This window comes from Galeopterus variegatus, unplaced genomic scaffold (assembly GCF_000696425.1).
Source record: "Galeopterus variegatus unplaced genomic scaffold, G_variegatus-3.0.2 Scaffold76, whole genome shotgun sequence".
In the NCBI taxonomy this organism is placed as follows: Eukaryota; Metazoa; Chordata; class Mammalia; order Dermoptera; family Cynocephalidae; genus Galeopterus; species Galeopterus variegatus.
The window spans coordinates 879478-900330 of NW_007726187.1; the positions used below are offsets into that span (position 1 = coordinate 879478).

The 20853-nt window shown below is 50.7% G+C and overlaps 1 protein-coding gene across 8 annotated transcripts in view; it reads left to right on the plus strand.

Annotated features, from left to right (window-relative positions):
* The window catches only part of LOC103595287 (actin-binding LIM protein 2-like), a 105412-nt gene that overhangs the window by 75233 nt on the left and 9326 nt on the right, over nucleotides 1-20853 (plus strand). For 7 of the 8 annotated variants that reach the window (XM_008578688.1, XM_008578682.1, XM_008578666.1 and 4 more), the window contains 3 exons: nucleotides 5919-5973; nucleotides 7385-7392; nucleotides 7597-7677. In XM_008578688.1, the coding sequence (XP_008576910.1) occupies nucleotides 5919-5973; nucleotides 7385-7392; nucleotides 7597-7677 (144 nt within the window). The remainder of the gene's footprint in view (nucleotides 1-5918; nucleotides 5974-7384; nucleotides 7393-7596; nucleotides 7678-20853) is intronic. The other variant, XM_008578675.1, reaches the window with a different exon arrangement.

Sequence of the window (20853 nt, forward strand, 5' to 3'; positions counted from 1 at the left end):
AGCGTGAGCCCAGCATCCACTTCTCTGCTGGGGAAGCCACGGGCAGCGTGACCACTGCTGACAGTATCATTAGCACCCAGGATGATCTCACAGCAATCACATCAACTGGTCGTTAGGCTTTCTTTGGCTGCTCCAGCTCAAGGCTGGTTTGATCTCCTGTTCCAAGTTTTCCAAATCTCAGGGCATCTGAATATGAGCCCAGAGAACCTGGTGCCTGACTGCCCTGAGGAGGGCTGGGCCCTGTGCCCTGGGGACATCAGCCCCTTTGAAGAGTTGCTCTTCAAATCCCTCTTCTCCCAGCATCACTAGGTCTCTAGTGAGGAGCCCTAGGATGGGGCAGGCATGAAGGTACCAGAACCCCCCCTCACACACACACAGAGCCCCAGGAGACCTTCCACTGCCCAAGGCCACCTCTTCCAAGCCTGAGAGATTGTATCCATAAACCAAGGCAATGCATCTCTCAAGAAAGGCCACTAAAAAATTGAGTCCCCCATTTGCTGCCCTGGAGCAGTCCTGGCAATAAGCATGTAACCAGGGAAAGCCCCCACCCCCCAACCCCGGTGTATCCCTTCCTCAGGGTCAAGGCCACAGGGACACTCAAGAGCAGGGACATTGTAGGAGCCACAGGTGTCCTCTTGGGCCAGCCTTCATTTCTTCCATACTCTTCAGGCTGTCAGAGCTGCTGCTATGTTTCTGTCCGAGGCCCAGCCTCCTGGGGTCTCCCCCAGGCTCTGGCACCTCCGCATGGTTTTATTTTAGTGAACCCCGTCCCACTAACCACTCTCTGTTCTGAAATGGGCCATCGGGGAACGCGCATGTGGCGTGCTTCTTTGAATGTTCTTCAAAAGATTTCCCCACTCTTCATCTTCCACACAGAAAGCAGGGGGGATGAGAAAGCTGGACCAGTGTCCACAGGGTTCCTACAACACCAGGAATGTGAATCCCTCAGCTCAGTGTCAAGGGTCCTGAGGACAGTGGGAAATCTTTCTAGAATGTTCTCGTCTCACCTGGAACAGCTGTTCTTTAATCCAGGGGCTGATGAGTGGGTATTCATGATCTGGACCAAGCCAAGGTGTTCCGCCACCCAAGTCAAGTCCTGGGGCTTTTCTCAGTATCTGGAAGGAAATTCAGAGAATAGCATTCTTTGCATTCCTGGTCTTGCGTCCTTGACACCTGGACTGTGCCTCCTCTCGGGAGGTTATTCTCCTGGTTGATACTGTTCAGCATCTGCAGAGAAGGACCTGGTCTCCAGATGCCTCACCTCCTGAAAGGATCTGAGAACAGCCAATCCACTCATTCTAGCAATCTTCATTCCCTTTTCTAGAATACCAAGGGCAGAATCTTAACATTTTCAGAATTAGGAGCTGAGCCGCTGTGACTTTTCTCCTGCAAGCCTAAAGGGTGGGGAGGCATGTTACAAAGCCAGTGTGCCCTCTGCATGTGCCTGCAGAGTCAGTATAGATGCAACTCAGCACCACGTGAAGATTTGAGCCTTTCACATTTCTTATGGGGAAGATGGATGAATGTTATTGATAAATTTGCTGTGGGATTCATTTTCTCCTGCTAACCTTCTTTCCTATTTTTCTCTTTCTAAGACTCTTATGTATATTTATACCTATTTCTCTACAGGAAGGCCAGATACTTGATCTTTCAAATGACCCATATTTTACAGAGTGGCCATGCCCAGCACCTGGGCTCTTGGCCTTTGCCCTGGTATTCCCAGTGAGTGCTGCCATGAACTGTTGCCAATGGCCTGCGGTGTTCCAGAGTCATTTATTAGGATGCTTCTTGGTTTGTTTTTATTTCCAGAAAGGATTCTGGGTGGCCTAAAGGAAAAGCACAGATGCAGTGAGACCAAAATCCCACTAACACCAAATCACAAAGGAGGAGGCAAGGAAACTATAGGAGAAAATTACATCAAAAACAAACAAAAGAACATTGTATGAGAATAGCTATCAAAGCTTAGCTCTGAGTTTTCTGATAGTCAAGGCATAGAGGCAACCATGACCAGTTATGTTGTTCTTGTTGTCTGATGGAAGAAAGGAAATCAGTTCAGGGGAGGCAAAGGTTTTCCCGGGTCTTGCTCCAAGAGGATTTGTTACAAGGGCGTAGTCATCCATAGCACCATATGTCCCAAAGGTCATTAAAATGTCCTGATAATCAAGCCAGCCACAGTGCCTGACACTTGGTAGATGTTCATAACCTACCTTTGAAATGAATAAGACAACAGCCAGCTGCTGCAGGTTTCCTCGTGAATGAGGCAGTAGTGATTCTGACATGCACCACTTGGTCTGTTATTAAAACAGTGACCCAGTCATCATTCTCATCTAAGGGTCTACCACCAGCAGATCCTTGTGATAGCTCCCTAGAGGACAGCCCATTTTGAAAAAATCTGATGCTAAATATGAACAGACTGAATTCCCCTATTAAAAGACAGAGACTGTCAGTTTAGATTTTAAAAATAGCATGCGTCATTACAAGATACACACTTAAAAATTATTTTTAAAGGATGAGAAAGAAATACTAAAATCACAAATAGAAGGAAAGCAAGAGTGGCATTATTAATATAAGGTGGAAGTGAAGCTTAAAGGAATTAATAGAAATAATAGTATAAAGAGATATAGAGGGGACACTAATTCATGATAAAGGCACAATATAATAATGCAATTATAGCATTCATAAGCTTAAATGAACCAAGAAACATAGCAATGCCAGAATACAAGTTTGGTAGGTGATTTGAATATGATTCCTGAAAGAAGACATATATATCTAGTGAAAAATAAGAATAATAATGTACAAAAGGTAATTGAATAGTGCAAACAGCAAAGCTAATCTAATAGGTATATGAAATAAATTATATCTTTGGAGTCAGTTTTTCACATGTTCATAAAACATTTACAAAAATATTTATGTATGTGGCTACATAGAAAACCTTAACAAATTAAAGAAGTGTGATATATGCAAATTGTAATGCTGGAAAGAACACATGTGTTAGCATCAGACAGCACTGAGTTCAAATCCCAGCTCTGTCTTTGGTCAAGTTACTTTAATTTTTTGAGTCTCTATATCCTAGTCTCTAAAAGAATGATTTTTACCTCTTAAGGTTACTGTGAAGACACATAACATTATGGCTGTGGAATCTTTTCGTAAGCTTTATAGTGTGGTTTCAGCATGAGTAATTATTTAAAAAGCAAGCCTCAACCCCCTCTTACTTTCACATCAGTGGCTGCTGAGTAAGACAGCACATTCCAATGTGCACTTTAGCAAGAAATGAAGGTCAGCTGGTAGCAAACACCACACTCTCATTCCTATTAGCAATCCCAGTATAATTTTTGGAAAATAAAACACATAGGTTCAAATTTTTACAGTCCCATGTATGTGTTGTGTGATCTTAGACAAATTGATTAACCTCTCTGAGTCTCACCTGTAAAATGCTGATAACAATAATCACCTTCTGGGATTCCAGCAAAGATTAGAGAATGTCTCTGTAGAGCAATTTGCACATAATAAGCACCAAACAAATGGTAGAGGTAAATCATTTGTTGCTTTTAAGATCTCTGGTGCCTCCACTGAGAGCTGCAGGGGAGTGAGCCAGGGATGTGCCTGGTGGTGCTGCTTTGTGGTGTTCCCCTGGCCACAAAGCTCTCCAGCCAGCCTTAAGGCAGTAAATCAAGACTCCCTTGTACCTGTGAGGTCTTACAGATCCCGTACCCACTTTGAGTTTAGAAGACCAGGAGTAGACTCCACCTTTCCTGCTCTGGACCTATCTGATGCTCCCCTCTTCCACCTGGAATATGCCTTACTTCCTTTCTGGAGGCCTCGTCTTGTCTCGGAGCCTGGAAGACCAGAGGAAGCTGGTTTTGCTGCTGGGAAGTGGGTTTCCAACTGTCCGAGCCAACAGTGGTGGCCTGGGAGTTTGACGCCTGTGATGCAGGACAGCGGGCACTAGGGGGAAGCATTTCTCTTGTACATGGGACACGCCAGGCAAGTCCGAGGCAGATTTGCCTCAGTTTGTGCAAGGAGAGGATGCCTGACCGACCCGGACAGATGCTACTGAGGGTGGTAGTCAGTGTGCTGAGAAAATGTTTCAAAAAAAATTGTTCTTGAAAACTCCTAAGAGGAAGAATTCTTTTGTGAAGTGGCAGAGTTGAGAGACTATGGAGAGTCACTGGGTGGGTGCAAAGACCCCTGGCTCAGGGTCCTGGGGGCCAGGACTTTAGGGAGAGGTGAGTGAGGCACTAACCAAAAGATGCAGTCATCGAGATAAATTATATTTTAATGCAATATTTTTAGAAATCCAAATTAAAGCCAAAAAAATCCATAATGAACAAAATATCAAAAGCAAGTAAAGACTGGTTCCAACTCTCTGCTTGCATGCTCACCACTCATCAGCCTGGTCCGGCCTCCTGGGTCTGGCTCTGTGATGAGGGAAGGCCCCAGCTTCTCTCTGGGCCTCAGTTTCCCCGTTTCTGATGACGGCTTTGGATTCAGTGCTCTCTGAGGTCTTTTTCTGCTCCCACACTCTTGAGGACTATTACCATCTTCTCCCTTACTGTCCACGGCAGTGTGTCAGTTCTGAAAGCACTTTTCCCTGTAACAGTAGCCACTGGGTTAAGCACACAATCGCCCCTTTAACTGCAGAACTCTTTGTTGATATTTAATCCCTGTGCCCCATTTCAGAAGCGCTGGCCACAAGCCCTGACCCTGTTTCAGAGCCTGTACCAGGTGCTGGGGATCAGACATGAATAAGACATTTTCTTCAAGGGGCTCAGTCCACCGTGAGCAGCGGATGCATGGCCATGACAGAACGTGGCTCTGGGTGCAATCCCCAGGTGCCAGCCAGCTGTAGGAGATGGACAGGAGAGGGACTGACTAATGCCTGCAGGGGCCCACCCCATGCTCTACACTGTGCGGACCCTCTAGAGGTTTGCAGGATGTGTAGATGATTTTTTCAGGTCGGCAGAAAGGAAAAAGAATTCCAGACATTTATGGTTGCAGTGCATTCAAATGGCAAGGTTTGCTGACAAATGCAATGGCACCTGAAGCGGGGGTAGGGGCTCTCAGCTCCACATCCCCTCTGGGTGTCACCCTTGAGTGTCAACGTCAGAGACACAGCCAGTCTGTATGTATGGGGTGCTTCCAACATGCCAGCTTCCATGACAGGGGCTCTACAGAGAGCAGGCTCTTTCAGTCTCAGATGGCCACACGCAGGGCTGCTGTCAGTGTGGTGGCTTCCATGCAGGTGGAGGCTCCTCTTGTCTTGGAGCCACCAGGGCAGATGGACTTGAGTTGCACACACAGCTGCTGCGTCAGAGTAGCTGGATTCCAGGGGCTCCAGGAATAGAACAGGAGTTCCACGGTAGTGCACAGCCCCAGGAGGCAGTGGCCAATGCTTCCCTTTGGCCATATTGCAGGGGACAGAGGGCCTAGGGTGGAGCTTGGGGACAGACAGGTCTAGGCGCTGAGCTCAGGAAACCACTGTGTGGAGGGGAGCAGAGGCGCCATAGGTCACCAGTTGTGGACCACAGACTGCCAAGCCTCATATGCAACATGAACAAAGGAATGGTGCTGAGCCATCTGCTGCAGTGACCCGGGCACCTAGGAGCATCTTTAAAGGCATGTTGGATTTGACCAGACAGGCAGGGTCAGCGCTGGCCTCCAAGGCAGTGGACATCCTATGAGCAAACCCACCAGGTGTGAAATCCAGCAAGCCCCACAGGTGCAGGCATCCTGTGCACCCTCCTTCTGGAGCTGGGCATCACCTCCATCTGTCGCCTATGCCCCATCTCTGTGCTGTGGACACCCTCCTCCCTAGGCTGTGCAAGGACCAAGGCACGTGGGGAAGAGACATCTGGCCCCCTGCCTGCCTGCCCTCATGCAACCTGCCTCTTGCCTCCCTCTCTCTCTTTCTCTTCCAGAATGCCAATCTGGCCCCTTGTGGAGCAGACCCGGATGCCAGCTGGGGGACACGAGGTACACACAGCGGTGACCCCGCTGGGTCTCTGGCTAGGTCAGGGAGTTGCTAACACCTCCAGGGCCTGCTGGCAAAAGGCTTCAGGCATAGTGGGCAAGGGTACCACCACAGGGAGAATGTGCCCAATTACCTGCCTCTTCCAGCCAAGGATCAGTTTACCTCCACACTCACTTTACCTGAGAGGCTCCCTTCTCTCTCATCCTCTGGTACAGCCGGCCCCTCCTGACTTGTTCAGCACTCTGTGCCACTTGGGGAAGCAGAGTCACAGGTGAAAAGCTTCTGGAGTCTGAGCTGAACAGAGTGGGGTCAGATCTGCCTCCCACCCTTGGACATGGTGTGGCTGCGGGCACAGGGTGTGACTCTTGGCTTCAGACCAGGAGGATTGCCAGGGAGGTTGGTGTTACCAGAGTGGTCACCTGCTCACGTGGAAGGGCCTGACAGAGGGCCACTGTCATAGCTCTGAGCGTGCTCCTCTGCCCTGGCTACACTCATGTCCTTATCACCCCCTGAGAATGACGGAGAGCCTTGCTCTTGTGGACTGGTTTGCATGTGGACAGAACATCATGGTGTCACAGCCTGCTCCCTCCAAGTGGCTTCCCAAATCCCCGGGCCTCTGAGCTGGCACATCATGATCTCGCGTGGCATGCAGGGACACTCAGGGACACAAGGGTGTCCCTTCTGAGACAGTCTTGAGGCCCAAGATCTAGACATGCTGTGGATTGTGGGTTCCATGGGTGCAAAGACCCTACTATCCATACTATTTTATTATTTAATAAGATGCTTTGGGTCTGCTACAAAGACATTTTAAACAGCAAGGGTGTGGTGCTCAGGAGTTTACAAAGGAGGAATTAAGGAGTTAAGAAGGTAAGACAGGGGCTGGCCAGTTAGCTCAGTTGATTAGTTATGACACCAAGGTAAAGGGTTTGGATCCCTGTACAGACTAGCCGCCACACACAAAAAAAGGAAGACAGGAAGAAGCTGGGGTTGTGGGAACTAGACCAGAGTACCAGGGTGAGGATGTCAGTCTCCACAACCCCCCAAGAGGTTTGCCAAAAGTCTCCTCGGAAATGCCCACTGTGAAGGCAGGTAAACCGAGGCAGACACCTTTCTCAGGTGGCCCAGACCATCCAACAGCTGAGGAGCACAGTGCCGCCACCCAGCTTCCAGTCTGGCCTCCAGCCTCCTGACCATGCCTCCTGCTCTTGGTTTCCCCCAGAGACCCTCAGAGCCCTCCCTTGCCCTCTGAGATTAGAGCCCCAGTGCAGGCTGCTCAGGGGACAGGTAGACCGTGCATGGCCCGGCCGACTGCAGGGGTGGGGGTTGGGTGTCCCCAGGTCGGGGTCGCTTTCACCTCTAGGATGAGTTCCTACACTTTGTAAACACCCCGTGGTCTCCGCTCTTTTCTTGCAGAGTACAAGGTAAGAGGGCCGCCCGCGCCCAGGCTGACCTCTCCGCGCCGCGCTGTGCCTGCCCAGGTTAAAAGTTCTCTTTGTTGTGCTCCCCGTGAGGGGTGTGTGTCAGATTCAGACCAAGTATGTATTCTCGGCCAGCGTTTGCTCCACTCTTTGGTCCTGGCACACACCGGCTCCTGGAGGTGAACTTGTGGTTTTCTCCCCTGACAGGTCTATCCTTATGATGCCCTCATCGTAACAAACCGAATTCGCGTGAAACTGCCCAAAGATGTGGACCGGACGAGGCTGGAGGTGAGGAGGGGTTTGGGGGAGGGGGGTCCATTTCTGCTGAGCAAGTCTCTGCAGATGCCTCTCCCACAGTGTTGCACTGTGGGGGCACCATGGGGACAGCGCAGGGGCTGGCAACAGGGCCTGGGTCAAGAACCCACGCCACTCCAAAGGTTGAAGAGCATGGTTGTGTGCCACAACAATGGCTTTGCAAGGAGGCACACTGGTTAGTGGCTCGGGGCAGGGAAGGCTGCACCACAGTGCGTGTTTAAAAGTCCCAGTGGGATGTAGATACAGAGCAGGTGTTGGATAATATCTGTTGCCCGAAAGACCAAACTTTGCTGAGCACCTACTACGTGCCAAGGGCAATACTCTATTTAATCCTGCCAACCACTCTAGACAGTAGGCAACGTCCAGCCAGTGGAATTTCATCTCCTGAGTTCATTCATGTATGTGTCGCAGGAGGGGCCTGCTGGGAGCCACCCACGAGCCAGGAGCCAGGGCTGGTGGCACTGAGCAGGCAGAGGAGCTCAGAGCATGTCGAATGTGTGCACAGGTGGAGTTGGGTTCGAGGGGGCCCACCTCATACTTAAGAGGTGCCCGCCTGCCAAATCGTCCTGCAGGCTGGGTCCTGGGTAGCCTCTGCCTGGGTGTCACACAATACTACCACCCAGTGGCCAGAGAAGGTGCCCCATGCAGGCTTTTTCTGCAAATAGCCAGCACTGCTAACAGCCCACAGGGGAAGCATTATTGGGCTCTGGTGAAATTGGGTCCTTCTTCATGGTGTGGTCTTGTCCCCACCATAAATGCTACCTGAAAGAAAGTGAGCTGAGATGCTGGGTACCGTTCAAGCTTTATTAATGGAAGAAAATCTGCTGGGCTGCGCTCAAAGTGGCAGGCAGCCCAGGGCTGCCCTGAAAATGGGGACAGCCCCAACAATGGGTTTGTGAGAGTTTATATTAGCTGTTGGGCATGAAATGTACAGGGGCAGGGACGATGAATTGACGTAACTGGGTAGAGAACTGTGCTGATGCGGAAGCTGGAAAGTTGCTTTGTTTCTAAGTCAGGAGGCTTCTCCTAAAGGGAAGCGGGGAGCGGCTTGGTGCTGGAGTGGAAGACGAGGCCAGCGGCTATTTCATGCTGGTGCTTATTGTGGGCACAATGGTGCTGGTGACATCCAAAATCCATCACTACCCTTGTAAAACGGGTGCTTTGGGCTGGTTGGTGGCTCACCCGGTCAGGAACTGCCTGCAGGGTTCCTATTTGTTGTGCTTCTTTGTTCCTTGAAGGGTGTGTCCCACGTGGGCTGTGAGCCAAGCTGGAAGAAATTGCTCTCACAGAGGTGAGCTCAGACAAGAAGGCAGAGTCTGGCACAGCAGTGGCCCAGGGCCCGGGAGCCTGTTGGGACCCGCCACTACCTCTTGGGACTGGGGTGCGCTTTAAATGACTCTGTGTTCCCTCTCCCCCACCTCACCCCACCCCCCATGCTACAATACAGAATGAAAGTTGCAAACTACCAAGTCGCTAACAAATGTATTCTTTTAAAAACCTTCTGAGGCCTGGGTAATGGGTTTAATCATTCAATTTCCAAGAACACACCCATGGGTGCGGCTCTCCAGTCCTTCTTCCTCAAGCCCAGCCAAGCCAGGAGGCGACTTGGACCTGCTACCACTGATAGGGCAGGTCGGGTATCCCCCAGTTGTTCATCAGCCCCTGCTGGGCCCCGCCTCCGGCTGGGAGCTGGGATGTGAGCCTGGTGGGGCTTGGGAGGGGCTGCTTCCCAGCAGGAAAGGAAAGGCCCCTGGTGTTTTCATTTCAGGGGAAAGAGCTTTATTTTTAATATAAAAACAATTCGTAACTATTGTGAAAGTCCAGAAAAATACAAAGAAGAACATAAAAATCTTGCGGAATTCCCCCACCTAGTCCTCATGCCTGTTAACTCTGTGGCGGACACACCTCCAGAAATCCCTTCTTGCACACACACGCAGAGATAACCATGCCTTATTTTATTTGGTTTGGTTTTGGCTTTGATTTTTCCAAGTCTTACGTTGGATAAGTAAGGCTCACGTTGTATGCACAGTTTGACATCCTGCTTTTCACCTATAAATGTCACATGGACATTTTCCACGGCGATTACTGTAGATCTGCCCCACTTCTCGATGGCTGCATGGTGGTCCATGGGGAGCCTGTTTCTCATGTGCACAGGCCCCAAGGACCGGGCTGTGGTGTGACAGACACCCTGTTGGCTGGAGGTTGGTCACACAGCAAAGCCCACATGCAAGGCAGGCTGGGAAATGTAGTCTAGCTGTGTCCCCAGGAAGGGGAGAGAATGGATGTGGCTGGACAGCTGGTCAGTCCCCAAAGGAGGATTGGGCCATCAAATGGTCAGTGTTGTTATTGATACTATTGCCGAGGTGCTTAGCTGAGTCCTCCATTCAGAGAATATGTGACAGGCCCTGAGCTGGGCCCCAGAGGAGCCTGGTGAGCAAAAACCATCTGGCAGGAGACAGATGTCAATCAACCAATTGGCCGCATGAGTATGTATAATTACATACCAGCATTAGGGCTCTGAGGAGAGGAAAGTGGGCCTGTGAGCTGTCGTGTTTACTGGTGCAGTAGGCATGCGTGCATGTGGAAGCATGTCAGTGTCTTGTAAGGTGAAGGATGGCAGGTAAGAAGAGAATTCTAGGAAAAGCAAACCACATGTGCAAAGGCCCTGGGGCAGGAGGGAGCCTGGGCTGTTTGAGGGACATAAGACAGCTGAGGTGGCTGGACCTGAGCAGGGGAAGGTGGGACAGGCCAGGCCCTGCAGGGCCCTGAACCATGTTTGGCAGTTTGGCTTTAGCCTAAGGGCAACAGCTTTTAAGTTGGGGGACTCCATCACTAGGTTTGCAATTTAAAAGACCCTGTGGCTGCATCATGAAGCCTGAAATGGCTGTGTAGATGCAGAGAGACTGTTCAGGGAATATTCAGGTCATCCAGGCAGGAAATGATGTCATCTTGGACATGTGTGGTGACATTGCTGAAGGTGTGAAGTGGACAGATTCAGGCGGTACTTGGGGAGTTGAGGGGCAGGAGTTGGTGATGGAAAGCGCATGGAGGGGAGGGGAGGGACATTGCAGGTGTGACTCCAGGCTGTCTGGGTGGGAGGCGGCTGTAGTCATGTTTGCTCAGAGGAGCAGGGCGTGCCCAGCCTGATGGTGATTAGCAGTCTGGCCTACGAGGCATGGCTGAGGGACTCGGGATGCGCAGCCTGGCAGCCATGAACGGTGCCAGGTGGGTGCCCGGTAGCATGTTGTAGGTGCTCAGTTAATGATGTTGATGATGGACAAGGCATGATAATCCTCTTTGACTCTGGAAGGGGGTCAGATGAGTCATACGGTGCCAGTGGGGGGAGCGGAGATCAGCAAGTGGACATCCCTGGGAGGCCCGTTTTGGACCCAGCTTAACGCCCTTCCTGAGATGTGGTGCTCTGTCCCAGAAGATCTGAATGCCAGCCCCTGGCCATGGTACATCAGAGCTTCAGTTACCCTCTGACCATCTGTGCCAGGAGCTCCCAGTCTGAGGGGCAGGGACCTCTTCTAACCCTGGGCAATATCAAATGTCCTCTAATCCAACTCCCTGTACCCTCCCACCTGGCACTCATTAGAAGACATTGCCATTTTGCTCCTGAGTTGGCCTCCTACAATCCATGGGTGGCATCCTGGTGGAGAGACAAGCACACAGTCTCCATAATATCTAGCTGTGTGACCATGGGCAAGTCACTTAACCACTCTGAACCTGAGCCCTCACCTGTCAAACGACATCGTGGTGCCTGCCCTCCTGGGTGGCTGGGCATTCATTCAGTTACTCAGAAACATTCCCTGAGCACCTGCCATGAGCGAGCACCAGGCAGGTCCTTTGTGTGCACTAGTGAATTATCTCATCCGTGTGGCCCTGTTTTACTAACCTGAGAGGTCACCGTGGAGATGACCGTAGACTAGAAAAGACTTTCCCAGGGGACAAGGGGCTGTGGAAATGGCCAGAAACAATGATTGCAAGGAACTTAGTGGAAAAGCAAGATGGTCACGTGCAGAGGGCGGAGTCAGCCACGGGCTCAGCCCCAGGAGAAAGGAAGTCCCTTTTGAGAGTTTGTCAGACGGGTGTATTTAACAGGCAGGCCTCCCACCTGGCTATGCACCAGGCTCTGTTGCAAGCACGTGGCATATCTGAACGCACTTGGTTTTCACAACTCGATGGGGTGGTGAGGTGGCTTCCTCGGCCCCACGGCTCCTGGAGGCCGAGCTGGCATTCAAGCTAAGACGGCATCCAAGGCCACCATGCTGTGCTGTCTTCTGGATTAATTACAGTATTAAAAATGAATTTCTAACCCTTTGAATGTGCCCCCAGCTTCCTGATGCGCACATGGAGACATTTTGCTTCTTAGGCAGGAAGGTGTATCAGTCAGTGTTCTCCAGAGAAACAAAACCAATAGGAGAGAGAGACAGAGACAGAGACAGAGCAAGACAGAGAGAGACATCTATTAAGAAATTTAGTTTCAGAACTTGGGACATGCAATTGAGGGGGCTGCCAATTCTGAAATTTGTAGGGCAGGTTGCCCAGCTGTAAACTCAGGCAGGAGTTGATACTTTGAGGCAGAATTTCTTTTTCTCTGGGAAATCTCAGTCTTTTAAGGCCTTCAGCCTCACGGCCACATCTAAATAGTATCTGAACAGATCACTGGCACCGTGGCCCAGCAACGTTGACACAAAACTTAGCCATCACAGAAAGCAAGGCGTATAGCTGGGAAATGGGCTTCTTGTCTGGTCTGAGCCCTTAAGGCGGTGTCCAGGTAAGTCCCTCTGGGGTCAGCTGCTCCTGGATTGGACACTCAGAGACCTTTCAGGGCAGGGCTTACACAGGAAAGGAGCAGCATATTGCCGGAGTCCTGTGGTTTCTTGATCTGGCTTCTTCCAGACCCTGAGGCTAAATGCACACCTGAGTTTGCCCAAGCAGTAGAAGCCCATATCCTGGAATGTGCCTGAAAAACAGGGAGCCTGCAGTTAAAGAATACCTCCTTTGTTTAAACTCACCTGACCAGTCTGATGAGAGGTGCACCCTGCTAGACTGATGGGGATGGTGAGGTTCAGAGCCACATGGGTGTGTCTGAGAGATGTGTCTGCACCAGAACCCAGACTCTGAGGCTCCGCTGGCCCCTGCACGATAAAAAACACGAGCAGTTCTGTGTGGTGGAAGAAAGTGTTTGAATCCAGGAGAGGCCAGGGTGAGCCATGGGCAGAGGCCAGATGGGGGAGGCCAGGCTGGTGCCAGGATAGCACAGTGGAGCCGCAGCGGAGAGCAGGTTAGGCAGTGCAGGAGGGAATGCTGGGGGTTGTGGGAAAGGTGAGAACCCAGGTTTAGGTTCCCCTATGTAGACAGACAACATGTACGTCCCTCAGTGAGGATAGGAGGTCACAGTGAGCAGAAGGGCCTGTACCTGCCCTGCCAGCTGAGGTGAGCAGCAAATCAGCACCAAGGCTTGCTTGGCTAGCAATCCAGGAGGGCTATTGGGAGGAGGGGACATTAGAGTCAGAACTTGTAGGATAAAAAGAACTGTTGGTGAAGTGGGGGAAAGAGCTTTGCAGGCCCTGGGGTGGCATATTCCTGACCCCTTAGAAGCCTATCGTGGAGCAGAGGGACTACGGAAGAAGTGGGCAAGGACATGGTGACACAGGGCATTGGGGGCTGCACAAAAGCCACTTCCCTGCACCTCTCTGCACTATGGGAGAGGCCACAAGAGTGTGCCTTTGAGAGCTTGCCTAGCAGTGACGTCACTGTGGTCCCTACGGGGATCTCCTGCTGAAAGGACTGAAGCTGCAGAGCATGGACCTAGCTAAAGCAGATTGCCCTCTGCAGGTCGGGCTTCCTGTGCAGGCGAAGGCAGTGGGAGCAAGCTGGATGCCCCCTGGAGCCTTCCTCAGAGAAGAGCAGCCCCCCACTGGCTTGGAGTCCCAGACTGAGCGGGGCTAGATCCTGAGGACTACCCAGTCAGCCCTGCACTGCACAGGGGGCAACTGTGACTGTGGGCCAGGGGAGGAAGCAGGCGTCAGAGAGGCCTCTCCCAGGAGGCAGGAGGGCGCACTATCTCAGGCCGTCCCTGCTGACACGTGCTGGAAAACTCCTGAGCTTTTTCTGGGCCACACACCTTCAGGAAGTTGATGAAGTGGCCATGGAGTTCTTACTTGTCCTTCCCTTTGGGTATCAGCTAGTGTTGCTCTGATGAGCTGTTGGTGAGCCAGAGGTCAGCAGTTACTGAGGAGGTGTGTTTGGGAAACACTTGCAGGTTTATCTGCATTACAAAGTGAAGTCAGAGAGTCATTTTTCTTAGAAAACTGCGTTACAGCTGTAAGATGCAGTTGCGTGTCACTGATGCTTCATGCCTCCCTATCAGATGTGGGATCTTTGTGGGGTGGGGATGGGCTGGTCTGATTTATTTATGTCCCCAGTGAAAGAAAGTGAGCCAAAATGCCAGGTACCAATCAAGCTTTATTAAAGGAAAAGAATCTGCCGAGCTGTGCTCAAAGTGGAGGGCAGCCCAGGGCTGCCCTCAAGATGGAGGACAGCACCACATGTGCGGGAGAGAGAGCTTATATAGGGCACCAATGGTTGGCTGATACCATCAAGGAGGGGCATTATGCTAATGCTGAAGCTATGGAACCAGGGTGGAGAACTGTGCTCTTGCAGCAGCAAAAGATTTCTGTTTTGCAAAAGTCACGAGGCTTCTCGTAAAGCAAAGCAAGGAGGGGTTTGGTGCTGGAGTGGAAGACAAGGCCAGCAGCTATTTTGTGCTTACTGTGCACGCAATGGCACTGGTCATGTCCCAGATCCATCATTCCTGCCTTTTAAGTATAGAGAGAAGGGAAAAGGGGCAAGAGTCTCATTCTTCTGAAGCTACTTCCTGCTGGAGATGGGCAAAGACATGGAAAAAATAAAAGATTTATGTTGGTGGGTAACACAATTAGGTGGTGGGGTATTGGTTTCGTGTGGGGAGGCTGTATTCCGGGGTAGGGTCACTGATTCTGAGAGACTGACATCCTCCTTGCAGGAACAACTCAGTGACGTTTTTGTTGATGAAAGCCTGCATATGTTTCTGCAAGAAATTAGAGAAACACTGAAAGAGACAGGGCCCAAAGGGTAGGCTGAGTCCCAGCACAGTTAGGGGTCCTAGTAGGGGCATAAGCCAGGGCATCCAAGGGTTCGGTGACTGGGGCCACCCCCAGGTGTGTTTGTGTTTTGTAACCCTTTGCATCGGAGATCAATGCTTGCCTTTAAATGGTTTAAGTTGTCTTGGTTCGCCCCGGACTCATTTATGTAATAACAGCATTCCTCCCCCAAGAAGAGGCATGTTCCTTCCTTCTTGGCTGTAAGGAGGTCAAGGGCCCAACGGTTCTGTAAAGTGACTGTCATGAGTGCGGTGACCTGTCACTGGAGGGAGGAGATGCTGTTCTATGCTTAGTTCTTCTGAGAGGTTTTGATAGAATTGAGAGGCAGTAACTGGGCCCACTATGCCAGTCCCACTTGCATGGAGGATCCCTGCCCCAATTAAAAAGGTACAATTAGACATTGTTGGGAGGGAGGGGGGAGAGGGAGGTCGGAGGGAGGTTTCGGTAATGGGCCACAATAATCACCCACATTGTATATCAGCAAAATAAAATTAAGAAAAAAAAAAAAAGGTACAATTAGAGCCCTACGGGAGTGGGGGGCACTTCCCAAAGCGGGGGAGCCGAAGTTAGTCCCAGTCCCATCTCCATCCCTCCTTCTGTCTGGAGGGTGATGTCAGGGATGATTTAAAAGAATATGCAAGGGGGCCAGCCCGTGGCTCACTCAGGAGAGTGCGGTTACTGAGAACACCAAGGCCCCGGGTTCGGATCCCATATAGGGATGGCCGGTTCGCTCACTGGGTGAGCGTGGTGCTGACAACACCAAGTCAAGGGTTAAGATCCCCTTACCGGTCATCTTTAAAAAAAAAAAGAATATGCAAGGAATCGTGTTAGGGAGCAGGCAACAGGATAACGTAGTTTTACAAAGGGAATACATTCCGGTTTTCGGGCCTGGATGAGGAGGAGGTAGGTGGTGGTAGCATCTGGTGTCAGTGAGGCAGAGTGTGGGCAGGCCCCGCACAGCGCTGACAGTCCCCACTGAGGTGACATTAGAGGAAAGTGAAGAGACGTTTGTGGAAACATAGTGGGCTGCATCGACAGGGAGGGGGGTGGCCACAAAAAGTTTCTCACGAAGTGGGAGACAGATGAGGCGCTCAGGGACCAGCCTGATTCGCTGAGGACTGCATCGTCCCTGCGGACCTGGAAGCTCCATGTTCCAGGTAAGGGGGAGCTTGAGATAGGAGGAAAAACACGGGAAGGATGCGAAGGGTTAGGAGCCAAAAGAATTTAAAGGGCACATTGCCACGATGACATTGCTAAGAGGCATCCTACTGATAGGAGGCAAAAGAGTGCCAGGAGAAATCTTCCTATGTTACACTGCTGTGGGGCAGCACTGGCCAATCCTGCAGCAAGTGCTAGAACAGATGGTATAATAAAGGTTAGGGATGCAGAGTGGCATGTACTTACCATGACCCACGCTGGCAAACCCGTGACAGCAGGTCAGGACCAGCCGTGGAGCAGCTCCTGTGTGAAGGACGTGGAGCGGCCTGCAGGAGTGAGAGGATAATCGCCGGGGAAAGATCATCCTTCTTCTGGGATTGCGGGAAGAGTGGAGGTCCTGGAGATTTTCAGTTTTGTGGATCCTAAAATGGATGAAGCGTGAGGAGGTGTTGGGTTGGGGTTGAGCAGAGCGACCCCTCTGGCTTGGTGTTAACAGACTGTTTGGGTAAAGTCTGAGGTGCTAGTTTTACCAAGGGTAAGTGACATCAAGGGGCCTTTCCTAGTACTTTTACTGCCATGAGGGTGGTGAGAAGTGCTGTATAAGGCCCTTCCCAACATGGTGAGAGGGGCTTTGGGATTTGGGTCTTAATATATGCTTGCTGTCCCAGGCTCAGTTTAAAGTCTGAGAGGGTGGTGGGGAAAGGATGAGGTAATAGAAGGTTGGCCTGTTCCCTGAGAAGATCCCTAATGAGTGAAAGAGTAGGGAGATGCTGGCCTAAAGGCGATGAGCTGGAAGGGAGAGGTGTGAGAGTGAAGGGCCTACTGTACATAAGTTTGAGGGGGCTGAGGCCTGTGGGTTTGTGGGGGGCAGCTTGCAAGAGAGAGAATGCTAGAGGGAGAAGTTGGGTCCAAGGGAGGTCCAGTTCCATGGACAGCTTAGTGAGGTGTGTTAGATTTACTATGGCATAACCTGCCCAAGGGGTGGGCATGGAGGTGGCGCTCCCATCTATGAACCACGTAATGGGATACGGGGAGATGTGTGGAAACGGATTGAGAAAGGTGTCTAAAGCCTCCGTGCAATTATGTTCCAAGCATTGTGAGTATTTTGAGATGAGAGTAGCTGGATTTAGGGGAGGGCAAGGTTTGAAGGAGAACTGGGAATTCTCAATGAAAGTAAGGTGAATAAGTTGTAGGCGGGAAGGGGAGAGAATTGACTTGGCCTTATGGCTGAGAAGGTCTTGACTGTTTGTTGTCCAAAAGTTAGTTTAGAGCTTTCCTGTGCTAAAAGGGCAGCTGCCACCAAGGCCCATAAACAGGGGGCCCATCCTTGAGATGTGGTGTCTAGTTATTTAGAGAGGTATGTAACTGGGGAAAAAATATCTCCCACCTCTTGTCCCAAAACCCCCACTGCCAATCCTTGGGTTTTGGTGACATATAGGATAAAAGGATGAGACAGGTTTGGGAGGGATAGAGCTGGGGCTGCGAGGAAAGTGGCTTTTAATCACTGGAAGGGAGAATGAATGGGCTTTGTAGGATCTAAGGGAATGGCAGGATCCCCTTTGGCCGCCTCACAAAGCGGTTTTGCTAGCATGCCAAAGTTAGGGATCCATATGAAGAGATATCCTGCAAGCTCCAGGAAAGAGAGAATTTCATTCTTCGTGATAGGATTTGGTAGTTCAGAAATTAAACTTTGGGGGGCCGGCCCGTGGCTCACTCGGGAGAGTGCGGTGCTGATAACACCAAGGCCCCAGGTTCGGATCCCACATAGGAATGGCCGGTTCGCTCACTGGCTGAGCGTGGTGCTGACAACACCAAGTCAAGGGTTAAGATCCCCTTACTGCTCATCTTAAAAAAAAAAAAAGAAAGAAATTAAACTTTGGGGATCCACCATTGTTTCTCTGGTGTTGGGGGTGAGGTGGACTCCCAAGTATGTGATGAAGGGGAACAAATTTGGGCCTTGCTGGGGGACACTCAATATCCCCTGGAGGCCAGGAAATTAAGGAGAGCAAGAGTGTGGGCCTGTGACTCCTCATAGGAGGGGCTTCAAAGGAGGAGGTCATCCACATAGTGTACTAAAGTGCTAGAGGTTGGAGGAAGTTCAGATAAGTCTTGACCTAAGGCCTGGTCGAAGAAGTGGGGGCTATCCCAAAAACCCCAAAAAACTCCAGGTGAGTTATTGGGAACAACGCATATCAGGATCAATCCAAGTGAAGGCAAACAGGTTTTGACAGGAAGTGTGTAAGGGAATAAAAAAAGGGCATCTTTGAGGTCAAGTACAGAGAAGAAGCAGGTTGTTGTTGGGATTGTGGATAGGCGAGTATAGGGGTTAGAAACGATTAGGATTATGGGTAAAATGGCTGCATTAATGGCCCTGAGGTCTTGAACTAAATGGTATAAGCTATTCGGCTTTATAACCAGAAGGATGAGTGTATTACAAGGTGAATGAGTGGGTCATAGAAGATGAGAAGAAAGGAGTCTGTTTATAAGGGGCTTTAACCCTATTAGGTGTTTATTAGTGATGGGATATTGTGGGACATTAGGGAAAGAAGAAGGATCCTGCAACCTCACAAAGATGGGAGGGTGACGAGTAGCAATGGAGGGTGAGGAGGTATCCCATACTATAGGATTAACTTTGTCAGGGGGAAAGGAGTGGGTAGAGGTTTCAGGGGCCAGGTCTGGGTCTGGCCTGTAACAGGAATATTGTAGCTGGATTTAAAGTGTTTAGGGTAAGAGTAGCTTTGAATTTGAAAAGAGTGTCCTGTCCCAGTAAGGGGGTTGAGCATTCAGGCATTATTAAAATTTGTGTGTGAATTGGGTGTGATGTAGGGTGCAGGAAAGGGGTTGAGTGATCCGTGGGCAGTATTCTGATCCTGTGACCCCTACTATTGTGATAGGGGATGGGATTGTTGGTCCTGCATATTTAGTAAAGGTAGAGTAAGTGGCCCCTGTATTGATGACAAAAGAGATTGGCTTACCGGCTGCAAGGCAAGTTACCATGAGCTGACATGTAGTGATCTCCATGGGGGCCTTGGGCCCTGGGCATTGTCAGTTCTCCTCCTGGGCAAAGCCTAGAAGCTCTGGTAGGGATGACCATGAAGCCAAAGGCTGTGGGTTGGGGACTGGGCTACTCCCTCTGGCAAGTGGCACAGTCAATTCCCCCAGTGACCTATCTGTTTGCAGTGAGGACAGGGCCTGGAAGGGGGCCTGCAGTTAGAGTAGGCACATGCCCAGTGGCCCAGCTGACTGCATTTGAAGCAGTTCCCGGGTGGCTTGTCCCTAGAGGCAGCTGGCTTTGGGTGCATGAGCCTCAGATGGCATTAGCCAGGAGCTGGTATTTGGCCTGATCTCTTTTGAAGTAAAGCCTCAGAGAGGTGGGTTAGGAATTAGTAGCCTTTTGGAGGCTGTAAATCAAGTGGGTTATCATGTTATCCTAGAGATCCTGGTCCCCATGGCCGGCCTGGTAGTCCCAATTTGGATCCATGCAAAGGACTGCAATGGCTCCCACTGGTCGTCTGTTACTTTGAGCATGTACCTCGTCTGCCTGTTGTTGGGCCATTACCCAGACCTGCTCCCTGTACACGGACTTGGACAATTCCCTCCATCCCAGTCACTTCACAGAGGGGATATAAAGGAGCCAGAGCTGAGCTGGGGTTGTCACCTGATGAAGGGGGAGAAGGAGAGGGGTTGGGTGGCTGAGGGCAAAGAGAGGGAAAAGGCAAAGGGGCTAGTGAAGGATTTGGAGTGTAAGGATGTAGTCGAGGTGGCCCATACAGGGAGCAGAGTAGTCTGACAGATCAAAAGATTGATCCGTGTCCAGAAAAGGAGGTCAGGCATGAGCTAGGAGAATTTGAGATATAGGACAGTTTTGACAGAGAGAAGGACTGTAGTTGGAAATAGAAAAAAGGCTTGAACATAAGAAATCTCTCCAGCTTTTGCCATTTTGGTGAGTATCTAAATTGAGAGTGCCATCTTGTGGCCACTGGGATCCATTGTAATGAGGTATTCAAGTTTTAATGTCTCCCTGGAGGCCAAGAAATTGTCCAGGAGATAGCCTGGAGGCATAGAGCATGGAATACAGTAGAAAATGAACCATTTAGGCTTAATGTCTCCCTGGAGGCCAAGGGGTAAATTGGCCAGGAGACAGTCTGGAGGCATAGAGCATGGAGGTTTGGACTGTGAGGATCCCATGTTGAGGGTGAGAAAGGGAACAGGCAGTCCTGGTAGAAGAAAGGTGCCAACAAAGAGCGTCCTCTTTGCTGCCCACCTTCTTTTCAAGAGAAAAGCCACCAAGTGGCTAATGGAGCTATATATTCTCTCCCTCCCATTCTCCAATAGCTGGGGGGCATGAGAAGAGTTCCCTCAGCCAGGCACATGGGCTTCGTAGAGACCATAGTCATAGAGAGTAGTCAGGGGAACTCATAGAAGCAGGACAGAGCCACTGACTCACCCTGAATTGAGGCTGATGTTGGATGCATTGGTCTGAAACAGCAAAAGGAGAGAATCCTGGAGGCACCTGGTTCAGCAGGTCTGGGAAGGGCAGCTGGGAGGGGCCAATCAGCCCAAGAGAGGGAATCATCCAATGGTCCAGCCAGGACCCTTTCCATGTTTCAGCACCATAATGGAAGAAAGTGAGCCAAAACGACAGGTACCAATCAAGCTTTAGTAAAGGAAAAGAATCTGCCGGGCTGTGCTCAAAGTGGAGGGCAGCCTGGGGGAGGACAGCACCACATGTGGGGGTGAGAGAGCTTATATAGGGCACCAAGGGCTGGCTGATACCATCAAGGAGGGGCATTATGCTAATGTGGAAGCTATGCGACCAAGGTGGAGAAATATGCCCTTG